A 14,346-nucleotide genomic window follows, 5' to 3' on the forward strand; every position below is an offset into this window, starting at 1 on the left:
GAGAGCTAAATAAACCAGCTCTTAACAGATTCACATTTACCCATGTGTTGTGTAGTTAAGGTTTCACATGGCATTTGGTTAGGATAGAATCCAAAAATCTCAACAATTTAGAAAACAATTATAACGTGCTAGATAACTTTGACATTTTACCTTTTCTGTTATCCTTCTTTCAGGATAGCAAAGCTATTTGCACTAGAAGAGATCTTAAACAGCATCCCTGCTCTTGCCACAGCCTCTCAAGGAGAAGGTGTGAATGCATCTGCTTTGTCTCCCCTCTCCTCCCCTCCCCTCCACTCATGGGGACTCCTCTCCAATCCCTCCTTCCTCTTTTCCTGTGTCCTGAAGGAATACGTAAAGCTGCTCTTTATGGGAGGAAAAAGGTAGCACATCATTTTCTACTTTCTTAGTGATTAATCAAACGCTTGAAGGCAAACACAGTGCACACAGGCTCTGCAAGCAGGAGATGTGCACACCTGTATCCCATTGGGCCATGCAGCCCATTCATTTTGCACCTGGGAGGAAATCTCACCTCATCGGCTTGTGCAAGGGAAGGCACAAGTTTTTAATTAATGAGTGATGAGTACCATTTGTGTTTGGAATGGTGTTGCAAATCAGGTGTTTTGTGTTTGTTCACCTCCTGTCCCGTGGGATGAGAAGTATTCATAATAGATTTAAGTTGTTTCAGATCCTGGAACTGCTTCTCTTCACATTGTTCTGATGGCAGTTGCTGCCTACTGGAAAGTAAGGGCCAAGCACAGTCACAGCAGTGGTGGTAAGCACGATTTGGCAGAAAAGAACCAAGGTCTTCATGTGCTCGTGAGCAAACCTTTCAGTAAATTCTGTGCAGTTGGGTTCTCCAGCTAGCCTGGTACCATTTATTTTTTTTCTGTAATCTCCTCTAAACATGGTGATGGCAATATAAATAATTACTATTCTATACTAATTGAATTGTAGCTGTCATTAAAGCGCTCTTCAGATTAAGATTTTTTGTTAGTTATGTGAAAAGGGTCAGTATGAAACAAAAATGTAGTGCAAACTCCATCTTCCCTATGCTACCTATTTTTCTAATAAAATAAAACCAGTACTAACTGGTAAAACTACATTGGTTTTCCCACTACCAGTGCTGGTGAATTGGTCTCAGATGTGGTTTTATGGTTACAAGTGATAGTGGCTCAGTGAAGGATAAAGATTTCTCCTGTCATATTGCCTTTTACATCTGGGTGCTATCACACCTAAACAACAGTGACTTTGTTTTAGAAAGGGAAGGCCTAAGTGCCAACCTTGAGCATCTCAGGGTTTCTAAGGCTGCTTTTCTCGAGCCATCATCATCATTAGTGGTTCAGAATTTATCAAAATAATTATCCTCCTCATTGCATATCTGTTCTTGAAAGCATGCTTATGAGGCAAGCTTCTCTTCAAAGCAATCACCTTAAAGCATTCTGTTTAGAATAATTGCTTTCCTGCAATCCCAGCTATTACTGTAGGGACAGCAATCATCTTTTTCAGGAATACATAGGTGAGAAAGATGGCCTTTCTGGAGAGGGGGGAAATGAAGTGATGAAATCAAGATATCCAGTGCAAATCTGCTCAGATTGGTGTACGGGGGAGCCTCTTGTTGAGACAAACACAACAGCACTCTGAAGAGGAGAGTCTCCAAGTGTGCTCTGGTAAGGAACAAAGCGCACTTGGAGATACAGTGGAAAATACTCAGGGACTCGTTTGTTCATGAATACTAATGTAAAAACATTGACATCAACATTAGCTCCAAAGAAGAGGAATTCTTTCCTTGATGATAATCTGGTATATTCACATGGGTTAATGATGCATATCTCATCCACACACACCTTATTTTAGTGAAATAGAGGCTCACTGATTCTTCTAAGTTAAAACAGAAGTATAGCATACTCCATGTATGAAGAAATTGCATGAAGATTTTATCTGATTTACAGAGGATGCTTAAATTGAACTGATAAAGTCAGAAATGATTCACAAATTTGTTTGAAAACGTTTGAAAACTTGAGCCTGGTAAGAATGCAAGAAATATCACTTATCCCAAGTTACTACCTGCTGTAACTGCATGACAAGATCATTATTAAATCTTAGCTCTACATAGCTTTGTGCCTTGCAAGGCATTCAGAATTCTTTTCAGCACACCACTGCGCATTTCTCCTTGTTTTCACCTGCACAATTTTGTTTAGCAGTGTGATGTAAGCAGGCCAGGGGCTGGGAAGCAATTGCTCTTTCCTGTGGCCCATGAAAAAGGAAGTTGGGTTGTGGCCAGGAGGCCTGGAGGACGTGTGGCAACAATATGGACTCACAGCCTGGGGTGATGTCCTGCCAGCCAAAGCTCAGTGCCAGTCACTGGCATTTTAGATTTTGGAATAATTCATTTCAGGCTTCTGAAGTAAGCTGCACTTTTCCTGATGGACTGAGCACCCCTATACTCATTCAACTGCAAACAACCTGCCTTGCTGTCTTCTTTACTATCTCCCACTGCCACAAATAACTTGTCCCAGACTCCTTAGCTCCAGTCACCGCTGCATCCTCTTCATCCTTACCAGAATCCAGCCAAAGAAACTACCCAACAGCCACATTCCTGGGACAGTTCCTTCTGACTTTGTTTATGAGCAGGTAAAACCCAGCTTCATCTCCTAGTACACAACTTTCTGGGCTATGTCTCTGCTTGGAAATCAGAGGTGTTCACAACACTCGTAGGCAATGGGCCCAATTGGCACAGGAGGGCCTACATCATTAACATTCTTTACTTTCAAAAACTGAGAAGCTGTATGCAAGCTATCATCAGGAAATGGGCTCGGGCCTATGGTGTCTCCCAGTCCGGACTTGGAAATGTTAGGCAGCTGGAACTGATGCTGTGATAATAATACAGAAAAATGAGACTGAGTATTCTAGAACTGTCTGAAGTTCTCATATACAACTCATAGTTGCAGCTGCAGTGCTTATAGAATCTATACTCTGACCAAACTTAGGAGGGAGAGATTTGGAATCCTTCAGACCATGGAATTTCCCAGTTTCTGGATGAGAGCTGTGTGAAGTTATCCAACAAATACGGGCTGGAGTGCATTATTCTGAGCAAAGCCTGACCTAGTTTGCACAGTGTGCTCTGTGGAAAACTTGAGCTGGCTGGCACACAGAGTGCTCTGCTGCTGCCAGTCACACACGGCCCTGGTCCTGGGCAGGCTCAGGACTGCCAAATATTATATTATACCATAAGGCCAAGTCACCTATCTGTCACGATGTAATGGACTGTGAGCAGACTCTAGGTGAAATACTGTAAGAGTGGGGTTGGTGTTTAGTTCTGTGCAGTTCTGCTACTTGGCGTGGAGAGAGGGATTGCTTTTGTGGTTGGATCTGTTTGGCTGCATGTTATGATCCAAAACTGCACACCCAGATGAAGGAGCCGACTGTAGAATTAGGGGTTAAGTAGGATGTATCAGCACAGGCATTATTTCACCCATTTCTTCCTCCTCTTCCAGTCTATATCTGGGTGCAGTGCCCCCATCCATGCTGAAATCTTTGCATTTTGATCTGCATGAAACAGGAGTGGTGCCACCTTGTTAGGGACGTTACCTTTCATTATTTTGACTTAAAAAAATCAGAGCTATCAAAGCAGAGACATAAAGAGTAGGGTCTCCTATTACAGAGAACAGAAATTCTGGTTTCATTGCTCAGTCCTGCCACCTGTAGTAGTCAGCAGCTTATTGCCTCAGATGTATCTCCATCATATAATTGCACCTGTGTCCTATTTGCTCAGCTTGTGTGACCTGCCAGTAACCTCGTTGGGCTGGCTGAGGAGGTGAAAATCACCTGGTCATGTTCGGGTGAAAAGGCTCCACATCTTCCATGTTTTCCTGTTGAAAAGGAGCAGCAAAGTGATAAAACAGTCACTAGGCTGAAAATCAGCAACATACTTTTGCTTCCTTAATGGAAGACCTGTATTTCTGTATGAGATGCCCATTCTCTCCAGGGGAGAGTATAAAGAACTACATTTCTTACACTGTTCTTTAACTGATGCATGATGCACTGACTTGAGCTCAAATCCCTTTTGAACTGCTTTAAGTTTGAGCTTGGAGGAGCCAGCATAAGGTAGCTGAAACTCGAATGGGACTCCATCCCTATGCATACTTCTAACAGCACAGAACATTCACCCCAAAGCATCAAGGTATGCTATTTCCACAACAGGGTTGTTGGTAGGAGCGTGCACGTCTTTGGATATGGCCTTGCTTTGGGACGTTTTGTCACTAACGTGTTTTCTCTCGTTCTCATTGCGACATTTAAGGTGATTTTCATTCCATCGGGGTGGAATTCCATTGAGATCCCGCATGGGTCGGTCGGTCGGTCGATGTTCCGTCCTTCCCTGCCCAGAAGACACCGTGGTTACTGCCGGCGGGGAGCGGGGAAATGCCCCGAGCTCGGCACGTTGTAGGTGGCAGCAGGAAACAGCCACAGCCGCCGTAGCCATGAGACAGCGTTCGACTCACTGCTGCGCGGCGGTGAATTTCAGACCGACTCGATCCGCCCGGGCGTCGCTTTCTAACGGCCACCAGCTCCGCGACCCCCTCGGGATCGGAACCCCGCCGCAGCCATGCGTGCGCACGGCGGCGGTGCCTCCCGGTCCCGCAGCGCCGGGCTCCCTGGGGCCGGGCAGGTGCGCGCTGCGGCTACACGCCGCCTCCCGCGCAGGTAGGGCAGAGCCGCGCGCGCGTGTGCCTGCGCGCGTCCGCGGGGCCGCCCGCCTGCGTGCCGCCGAGCCGCAACGGCGGAGGGGCCCCGGGGGGCGGCGCGGGGCCGCTGACGGCGCCGCGGGGAGCGGAGGCGGCGGCGGGGGCGCCCCGCGGAGCCGGCGCGCAGCCCCGGGCAGCGGCGAGGCGGCGGCGCGGCGCGGCTCTCTCGTTGCAGGCGGCGGCGGCGGCGGCGCCCCGGATGCCCGCGGCGGGCAGAAGATGTGTCATGGCAAGCAGGCGAGCGGCGGCGGTGCCCTCCCGGCGGCGAGGCGGCGGGCGCTGGCCGCCGCGCTCTGGCTGCGGCTGGCGCTGAGCCTCGGCCCGGGGCCGGCGGCGGGCGGTGAGTGAACGGCGGCGGCCCCCGCTCTGCCCGGCAGCCGGGCTGAGCCGACCCCTGCCCCGCGAAGGCTCCCCTAGTCCCGGCACCGGAGAGGGGGGAGGGAGCGAGGAGCGGGGAAACTTCCTCCCCGTGCTGCCCCGACGGGAGTGGAGCGGGAAATCCCCCCTTCGGGTCGCCCCGCGTGCGCCCCCCGGGAGAAGGCAGCCTCAGCCGGGTCCCTGCTGGGGAGCGGAGCCCCGCGTGGGTACGGCGCGATTCCGTTATTATTTTAGCACGATTATTTTAAATAGCCTTCCCCCAGCCCGGTGCCGCTCGGACATCCTCTGATCACTCTCAGTGCCGGTCCCCGAGCGGAAACGCGGGGTGGGAGAAGGTGATTTGGGTCTAAATAGGAACGCTTGGAACGTCCTTCAGCGCTCTCCTCCTGGAGAAAGGACCGAGTCGTAGTTGGCCTTTTTCATTTTAATTATATTTTTACGCTATCGTTTCAAACTATTGAGCCTCTGAGATATTTTGAGCAGGTACATTTAATTACAAAATTGCTTGAAACCGATTCTGTAATTAGACTTGGATTGTGGGAAAAGTCTTAAAGTAAACTGCTTCGCTGCAGAACGAACTTAGCTGTGATAAAGAGAGCAGCTTCCCATTTCCACTCCAGCATGGTGATATATTTTTGTACTGGGGGAACAAGGCAGCTCGTGATTGAATCACATCGCTAATGGCAGGCACAGTTTGATACAAAAATTGCACGGGCTTCTTCTCGTGCCAGAGAGTCATGCCAAAATGTTTGGAATACCTAAGTCCCAGCAGCTCCGATCCTGAAGCATTTTCTGCCTCTGACCATAGAATTGCTGAAATATGTCTGATGAGGACCTGGAGAGGTCGCCCTGTCCATCGTCCTTCTGATGTGATTTGGTTGTAATTTTCTCTCAGGACTGTAATGCCATTTCCAATAGAAATCCCATGACTGCAAATGTGATTCCAGCTAAACAAGCCTTTAAACTCTTGCAGTCTCCGAGAACGCCTCTTTAGAAATCAGTAGCATTTTTTGCTCCTGTATTTCCCATGGTTTCCTGGCCAGCTCGCCTTCCAGTGTGGTGATGCCACTCTTGTGCATCCCTCGCAATTGCAGTCGTGTGAGCTACTGTCATTTCCTGATTTCCTTTTTATGGCTCCATTCATAAAACAGGGTGGCCCAAGGACCCCCCTCTCCCCAGAGCTGTGTGCATACTGCAGTTTGCTTGTCAGCATTTAGTTGGCTGAGCAGCACAAGAGGTTCCTCAAGATGCAGTTTATGTCTCCCTTGGATGTAGTAGTTTTCATCACAGCCTGCTATAAATTCTTCCGTGATGCTGATTGTTATTAACACTGCTGCCGTTCACCTTGGCAATGTGGCTGATTCTGTATCAAATTGCATTTGTAAGGTGTTTTAGGATCTTTCAAGACTAAAATCTTGCCCAGAGTCTAGGGAAAGGTTATACACTAAATGCTTGTGCATGGCTAAAATAACCACTTGGAAAGATTCATTGCTCTTTCTGAGTTATTACTGCTGTTATTTTCTGCGGGGTTGTACTGGGAAGTTATGCGCTATATAAATACCTGTAAGTGCACAGATCTTTCATGTGATAGAATATATGATCGTTCAGGGTGTTTTTTCACCCTGAATCATCTGAGTGGTAAAATAATGACTTTTGTAATTAGAACAGAGAGCTGCACATTAGGATTCTTCTTATTTTATGCCCTGTTGTACCTGCGAGCAAGCTCGCTTTGCTTGCATGGCTCCCTGGCTCAGCTCTGGCTCCTCAGCCTGTGACCCAGAGTTTGAGAACTTCCAAGCACTCACTGTCACCAACCAAAGCTGTGGCTTCCTTGGACCTTTGCCTCTATTTTTTCAGGACTTGTGTTCTATGGGCTTGTGTATGCAGATACAAGCCGCACGGCACTATTGACTGCTTTGGAAAATGTGGCCCCAGTCTCTTTATATCTTCCCATTATCTGTTAAATAAGGATAATCATACTTCTTGCAGAGATTTGAAAAGAGCTTCGTTGACATTTAATGAAAATACTATGGAGGTGGAAAAAATTTGTTTCAAAAGCTTTAGAAAAACAGCACTGGCAATATGCTAAAATAAAAAGCATCTTGCATATTAATAACAAAAATGAATGGTGTAGCTTTTTTCTATAAATCCATCCACTGCTTACATTTGGATCCCAGTTACAGCTTCCTCCTGTCTTTGTCTGATTGGAGAATTTGGCTCCTGTAACAACTGTCATGACTTGCATGACTCCGTCTATTTTCTGTCTGACTAAGCCCTATTGATTGTCGCGTTCTACCATTTCACCCCAAATCAATACTACTTATGACTCTTCTTTTTCTTGTCAATAACCCTACAGAGAATAACTCTGTTTATTACATTCTGACTTTCTCCAAGAGGATCTAGCAGAAAATTTGCTATAGAAGTGAACTCAGATGAACAAACCTTTCATATGTCAATATGCCTGATTCCTCCCAGATGTATTTAAGTTTGCTGACACTGAGGATAAAGTAAATCTCTCATACTCTAGCTTGTGGCTTTCATCTCATCATCTTTGTTTATCTTGCTTTTTTGCCGTAATTCTGTAGTGAAGGAAAAAAGAAAGAAAAGAAGGAAGTGGGAACAGACTGGGAGGGTTATTAATGGTAGGCTTTATTTTCCTAAATCGGTGTTGTCCTGCAGCACTGATCTCCTGCAGGGCCCATGGGGAGGATCAGGGCTGCATCACCCAAGGGGGTTGCATCTCTGTAGGCATGGAGCAGGCCTTGGGCTGTCACCAGGCTTCGTCCCAAGGCATGATAGTGCCCTTCTGGGCAGATGCTTGTTTGATCTCATTCTTAAAACATCTGCGCCTGTCTTTGAAGCAGTCTCCAGGGTACCCTTGCTATCATTATGAAGAAATTAGGAATAAATTCTTAATTCAGAGGTTGGTGAGGCATCAGCACTGCTGCCCGGAGAAGCTGTAGTGCCCCATCCCTGGAGGAGCTCCAGGCCAGGTTGGATGGCCCTGGGCAGCCTGAGCTGGAGAGGGGCAGCCCTGCCCACGGCTGGGTGTTGGGGCTGTGTGATCTGCTGCTTTTTGGGTGCTGTAATCCAGTTGTTGAGTTCCCCTGGGTGTGTGCTCTGCAGGCAGCATCCCTTCACATCAGTGGGTGCTTTTAAGATGGGAGGCACATGGCTTCGTGCAGAGTGGCAAACAAAGCCAACGTGTTGTATAGCCTTTAAACATTACATTGAATAGCGGTGATACAATACAAAGTAGTTTTTTTTCCACAGACTAAAGCTGAGTTTTTATAGCTTTGTGGTTTTCATGCATTGCATTGGAGTCTTGGTTCTGCTTGCCTTTGGATGTTGTGGCTACCGAAACCAGATCTGTTGGCTTTCTAAGTGTGGTAGACTAATTTCCTTGGAATAAGACAAATTTTTTGTGTGGTAGTGATGCAGACCCACACTAGAGCTTACTTTTTGCTTACCTGCAGTTGCTTTCAGCAAGAGAAAACAGCCAAAGATTCCCCGTTTCTGCTTTACATAAACTTTTGGCATTATGTATAAAAACTGTGTTCTGAAAAGCCAGAATGCTTCCTGATAAACTCTCTAGGTTTGTAGTTAATATATTTTACTCACTCTATTTCAGTGTCTGCATCACTTGTCAAGCAAAACAGTCATTTTAGCCTAGAATTGTCTGCACGTTTTGCAAAATTGTCAGATAGGTTGCAGCATTGGTCTTAACCTCCAGCTCACTGGAAGATCTGGATATTTTGCAAGGAACAGATTTCTCACGTCCTTGTGCAATATCATTTCTGGACCTGTACCTGCCCCATGCAGCTCCCCTTCTCTTCTTTAGGCTGAAGTTGACATTTCAGTTCCATTTTGTGTCCATTTTGTATCCAAGTGGCAAGGTCAGCAACATCTGAGGACGAGAGATCATCATCTGTTGTAGTGGCACACACCTGCCACTACAAGTGTAGTCTTCCCACCTGCAGCCGTGCAAGATGTGCACCCTGCAATATGGAGGTATGGCCCTGATTTACCATGGGATATGGGGGCTGAGGTTAGCTTCTCCATCTGCTTTCTTGTTTCCAGAATCACAAGAATCTGTATCGTGATCTCTGTATTATGGATGATTATAGCTTTAGAAAAATTACTTATTTATCTTAGTTTGATTTTTCTCATCCATAAAGTGGATAAGTGATTTACTTCACAGACATGTTATGTGATGGTTGAAGAACCTGTGACAGGAGTGAGAAATATGAATTTTGACAAAGTATAAGTTTACCACAGTGAATGGTTCTTTAATACTTTTTACTTTTTTTTTTTTTTTTTTTTTTTTGTAGTGTTGATTATAGTGTTGATTAGATTGTTATTAATTAATCAGTCTTACAAATATATGAAGATTAGGAAGAAGTTATCTTTCTTTGTTGTTGTCATATAGGGCTTTTTATGGATTTAATTTTTTTATAACGTGGGTCATATGCTTCAGTTTTTTTCTGATTACCTACTTCTGGTTGAAAGTAATTCTTTTTCAAGGAAATGCGCATTACTTAAAAAGTAGAAAGCATTACACTTGTGCTGTGCTCTTCTATGAGGTTTTAGACATGAAAAGGACAATCAATCAGTGCCCAAGTTCACATTTGCTACATGTGAGTGCTAATATGAAAGAAAGTAAGGGGGCTGAAGGTGTATGTACCATACCAAATTCACCAATTTAACTGCAAAACAAACCTCCTTGCATGGTTTTACATCTTCCTCTCAGCCCCTTTCTTTGACTTGGCACAAGCAGAGCATAATGAAGCAAATTTCAAGCCGTATATCGACTAGTTTTCATAGTGGAGCCGTGCATCATAGCAATTGTCAACATACATGTTTTTATTTCCTGACTGTCTTATGCTGCCAGCATCTGGGTTGCATGTGGGATTTGCCTGAATTGGGGTGTTTTTTTCTCTGTGTATTGAGGCCAGTGGAAGAGTTGGATGCCATCTGCACATATTGAGCACCTGCTGGCACAGCACATGCCTTCATGCTCCCGATGGGTCGCCCTTGACTCACATGGCCTTACCTGCTCATGTCAATTTCCGAACTGTGTGGTGCTCATACTGGGCTGATCTTCTGCTCATTGGAAAGATTTCACATAAGAAACAAATCCTTCTATAGATTGGCAGATCCTCTGGATCTTAGCCTATCACTTTTTTTTATAAATAGAACTTGGGGAAATTCTTAATCCCCATTTGTATGGCACAGCTGTTACAGTAGGAATTTTTGATTGTGACTCTCCTCTGACTGAAACGAGCAACAGATTTCCTAAACTGCTACTTAAGCAAATCACAAAGGCAGTTTTTCCAGTGCAGTTTATTTGCCTTATTCCATTATGTCTGAGATAGCACAAGGCATTTTTTCCAGACCCTGAAGGCATCTCCTCCAAATAATAACAAAAAAATAATACAAAAATGTAATGGGAATGATATTTTTGCCTTTCTGGATCATATGGTTCATGATGATAGTTTACACGGAAGAACATTAGAAAAGCATTACATGCATCTTTAAAATAGTTCTACCATACTTCTGCTGTTAGACAGGAGCGCTGCATGACCACAAAGCCCTGTTTACTCATGAAAACATAAGTTATAATGTAGAGTACATAGATGGATAAAATAGATACAGTGACTGATTCCCTGCTGATTGCAGCGAGAAATCTCTGACTGCAGGTGGTGAAGTTGTATGAAATGTGGAGATGAGAAGCAGGCCCAGGAAAGGGTGCAACAGAACTTTTAAGTAAAATTCAATTCTGTGCACAGTAAAAATGTACAAAATCTTTAAAAGGTTGGACTTGCTTGGAAACTGAAAAGAGGAGACAAAGCTTACAATGGGCTGAAGAAGAAAATAGGTTAGGTTGCTAACGATTAGATTATTTAGAAGTTGGATTATCAAGGGGATCGTGAGATAGTGTCCTAAAAATACACCTTTGTGCACCACCAAAGGAAAATAAGCAGAACACAATACAACCATGAATCAAGAGAACTGCTGTTTTGCTGGACTCTCAGTCCTGAGTCCTGAAGAACAACCTAAAAAGAAGAGGTTGGAAGCAAAAGCCTTCAGATCTTTTTTGGTAGTGCAGAATGCCAGCACATGTAGTTGTTGATCTGTCAGAAGACTGAAGAGCACTACACAGGTTCAAGAGAAAAGGCCCTGTACATGCTGGGAGAGAGGAGAAGATGCACAGAAGTAGAAGCCGGTAATGTAGGTGTACTGTTCTCACTTCTGTCATTAGCACTTGTGAATGCACACAGTAAAAAAAAAAAAAAAGAAAGAAACAAAAAACCAAAATGCCCTAAAAAGTCATTTCTGTGATTCTGGAGATAAGTAGGACAATGAGTTTGACAACAGATTTATAGAAATGGGACTGAAAGAGACCTCAGAAGCACTTGTGGCTCATCTTTCAGCTCCTGGGAGGACTCTTGGATGCATGTCAGTGAAGTAACTCAAGATTTTTTGTTGGAAACTCTACAGTTTCCCTGATCATCTCTGAGTTTTTTAATTTCTCAACCACTAATAGGGTTTTTCTGATACCTCTTTTTTTCTGATACCCTCTGCTGGCGTGCCAGTGCTGTGTCTTTGGCTGTCCTGAGTGCTGCTGCTTCCCTTGATCAGGACTGGAAGAACCCTGACTGCCCCTATCCAGCAAAATGTCTCTGAAAAACTAGCTATTAGTTAACAGTCCAAGAGCTAAGGCTTACTTTGTACCCTACGTTCTTATACTGCTGTTGATGCAGAAGGAGTTGGCATGGTTCTTCATGGTTTAACTTATATTTTTCTGGTTTAGTTAAAGTGGCAGCAAAGTTTGTATTTAACACTAGATCCGATATCTCATCAGCAGCCATCAAACTAGCAGCCTTGCTAGTTTGGAAGGAATTACAAGGATTTTCCAAAGCCACTATTGTAAAGAATGAGGAATAAATCTGGGAGCCTCCTTTAAAAAATGCCTGTTTATGTTATCTTTCAGGATATGAGACCAATCATTTGTACTTGTTCACAGTGCAAACAGTGTGGTTAATCTCACACTAAATTGCACCAGAGTGAATTTGTATTTTACTTCAGTAGAGTTGAGTGAAATTTTATGTACTGAATGGCCCATGGTAGTCGATGAGATCCACACAAAAGCAAGTCAGTTATTTAAGACTTCCATTTGTATTTGCAAACAAACAATTTTAATGAGAAGTTTAAGGACCAGCTACTTATAGCTGACCTGGTTCTGTGCCTAAGTTCCTACACTCACTAAAAAGAGCACTGGTGGTGGCTATCCAGGAAGACTGTGTCTTTCAGCACTCTGTGAGGCACAGGCTGTGGTGGATTGAGAATATTAGACAATGTGTGGGAAATCATGTCTTTCTTAGGCTGAAAGATAAATCTGAGCCACTTAGAACAACATGCAGAACTGAATTAATAAAGGACTGTGATGGTGTGGGGATTGAAACTGAGAAGACTTCTTGCTTGAGGAAATTGGATCTTTTAGCTGTATGAACTTCACAGCGAGGAGTATGTCTTTCATCTGTTTCTAATGCCATGTATAAGCCTGCGTGTTATTACTGTGTTTGTGTAGCAATGATTTGTATTCTGAAAATCACGGGTGCTTGTGAGGCAGTCATTTTTCTGTATTGCTCTACTTAGATAAACAGTTGACATTTTTAGAGATATTTTCTACTCAGAGAAAACACAAATGATCCACTTAGAACTGAAAATAAATAATAAATAATTTGGTCTCCTGTAAATTGGACTTGTAAAATATCTTGATTGCAATTACTAGCTTAGCAACAATCTTGAAAGAATTAAGATAAAATGGTGCTGTTATGAGTAGTGGTAAAAATGAGAATATTCCACTGTAGTGTGGCCTTCTGACAGTATTCAGATACCTGTCCCAGTGTAATACCCACACTTTAAAACTCTTCCTCGCCTTGAATGGTCCACATTCCAAAGAGTGGGGATAATTTTTCAGGCCTTATCCTCTTCCCTTTTTGAAGAATGATTACTCAAATGGCAGAGTCCATCTTTCAGATACAGCAGAGACATCCCCTGCTCGTAACCTGTTGTTTATCTGTTACGGATGCCCTCATCCAGCATGTATGTCTTAGAGACCAGCACAAGAGGGTACTCTCTAGTACTTATTTTGTCAAGACCAAGGTGATTTGCAGATGCTTGGATACCTTAGCCCAAAGTGAAAATCCCAGTACAAGTGTTCACCAACCAAGATAAGCATATGTGAGCAGATGAAGCCCAGCTCCGTTATAGCGATGACCTTCTTGAAATGGGGTCATCATGGGATGCTCCACTCTGCACATTGGCTGTAAGAAGTGTAGTGGAAACAAAGGCAGGAAAGGGCATGCAGACTCATGGGACAACGTTATTAGTAAGGAGGGGCATGTAACTGTCTTCACATACAGTCATGCGTTAATGCATTAGAGTATGCCCACATCAATCTTACATGCAGATAGCTAGCTGATGCCTAGATATCTGCTGGAGATGAGTAAGAATCTCAAAGAACAAACAAACAAACAAAAAGCCCCAAGACCCAGCAGAGAAATGGTAAAAATATATACTACTCTCATGGACAGTTATTTTGAGAGTCTTATGCAGCTTCTTACAGCAAGGTTTCTTTTCACACTGAAAAATGGATGGCTGTTGCCTTTAGTGCTTCCCTTTAGGAGAATATTGGATTCATGTGAGGGATGAAAAACAGAATACTGTTGAGCGTATTTAGATTCTATTTCATTTTTTATTTCATATATATACAGTAACAGTAAAGAGTACATTCCTCAAATATATACCATTTTAAAAATAAATCCATCAGATAAACTACATTCATTGTGGGGAGAGGGATTTTGTCAAAACCAGGCTGAAAAATATTTTTTTGCAGTGGCCTTGTCCTGTTGCGAGGTGTCTTTCCTGGATGCTACTAAAAGGAAATTTTTCAACTCTGGTTCTGCTTGTGTGAAAGTTTTCTTGTTTTTTTCCAACCAAGAAGACCTCTTCAACCTCCAGCCTCTTCAAAACCTTATCCTTAGAACAAGTAGGTCTGTGTGGTTCATAAAGCTAGTGTGAACACAGGGCAAGTTTATCACTTGGATGGAATTTCACTCGATAAAACAGAGTGAAAAATTATACATAAAATGTTTAGGGTTTTTTTTTTTTTTTTTTTTTTTAGAATGTCAGCATTATGAGATTATAAAAATATAAGTGA

General features: G+C 43.8%; 1 protein-coding gene across 1 annotated transcript in view; it reads left to right on the forward strand.

Annotated features, from left to right (window-relative positions):
* Positions 1-4,961: 4,961 nt before the first annotated feature.
* Positions 4,962-14,346, forward strand: part of SUSD4 (sushi domain containing 4) — a gene marked incomplete at both ends in the record, with an annotated part of 68,831 nt that continues 59,446 nt past the window's right edge. Inside the window, one exon of the mRNA XM_079549965.1 lies at positions 4,962-5,082. Coding sequence (XP_079406091.1) covers positions 4,962-5,082 — 121 coding nt within the window. The remainder of the gene's footprint in view (positions 5,083-14,346) is intronic.

The sequence above is a fragment of the Tetrao urogallus genome (assembly GCF_951394365.1).
Source record: "Tetrao urogallus genome assembly, chromosome: 2".
In the NCBI taxonomy this organism is placed as follows: Eukaryota; Metazoa; Chordata; class Aves; order Galliformes; family Phasianidae; genus Tetrao; species Tetrao urogallus.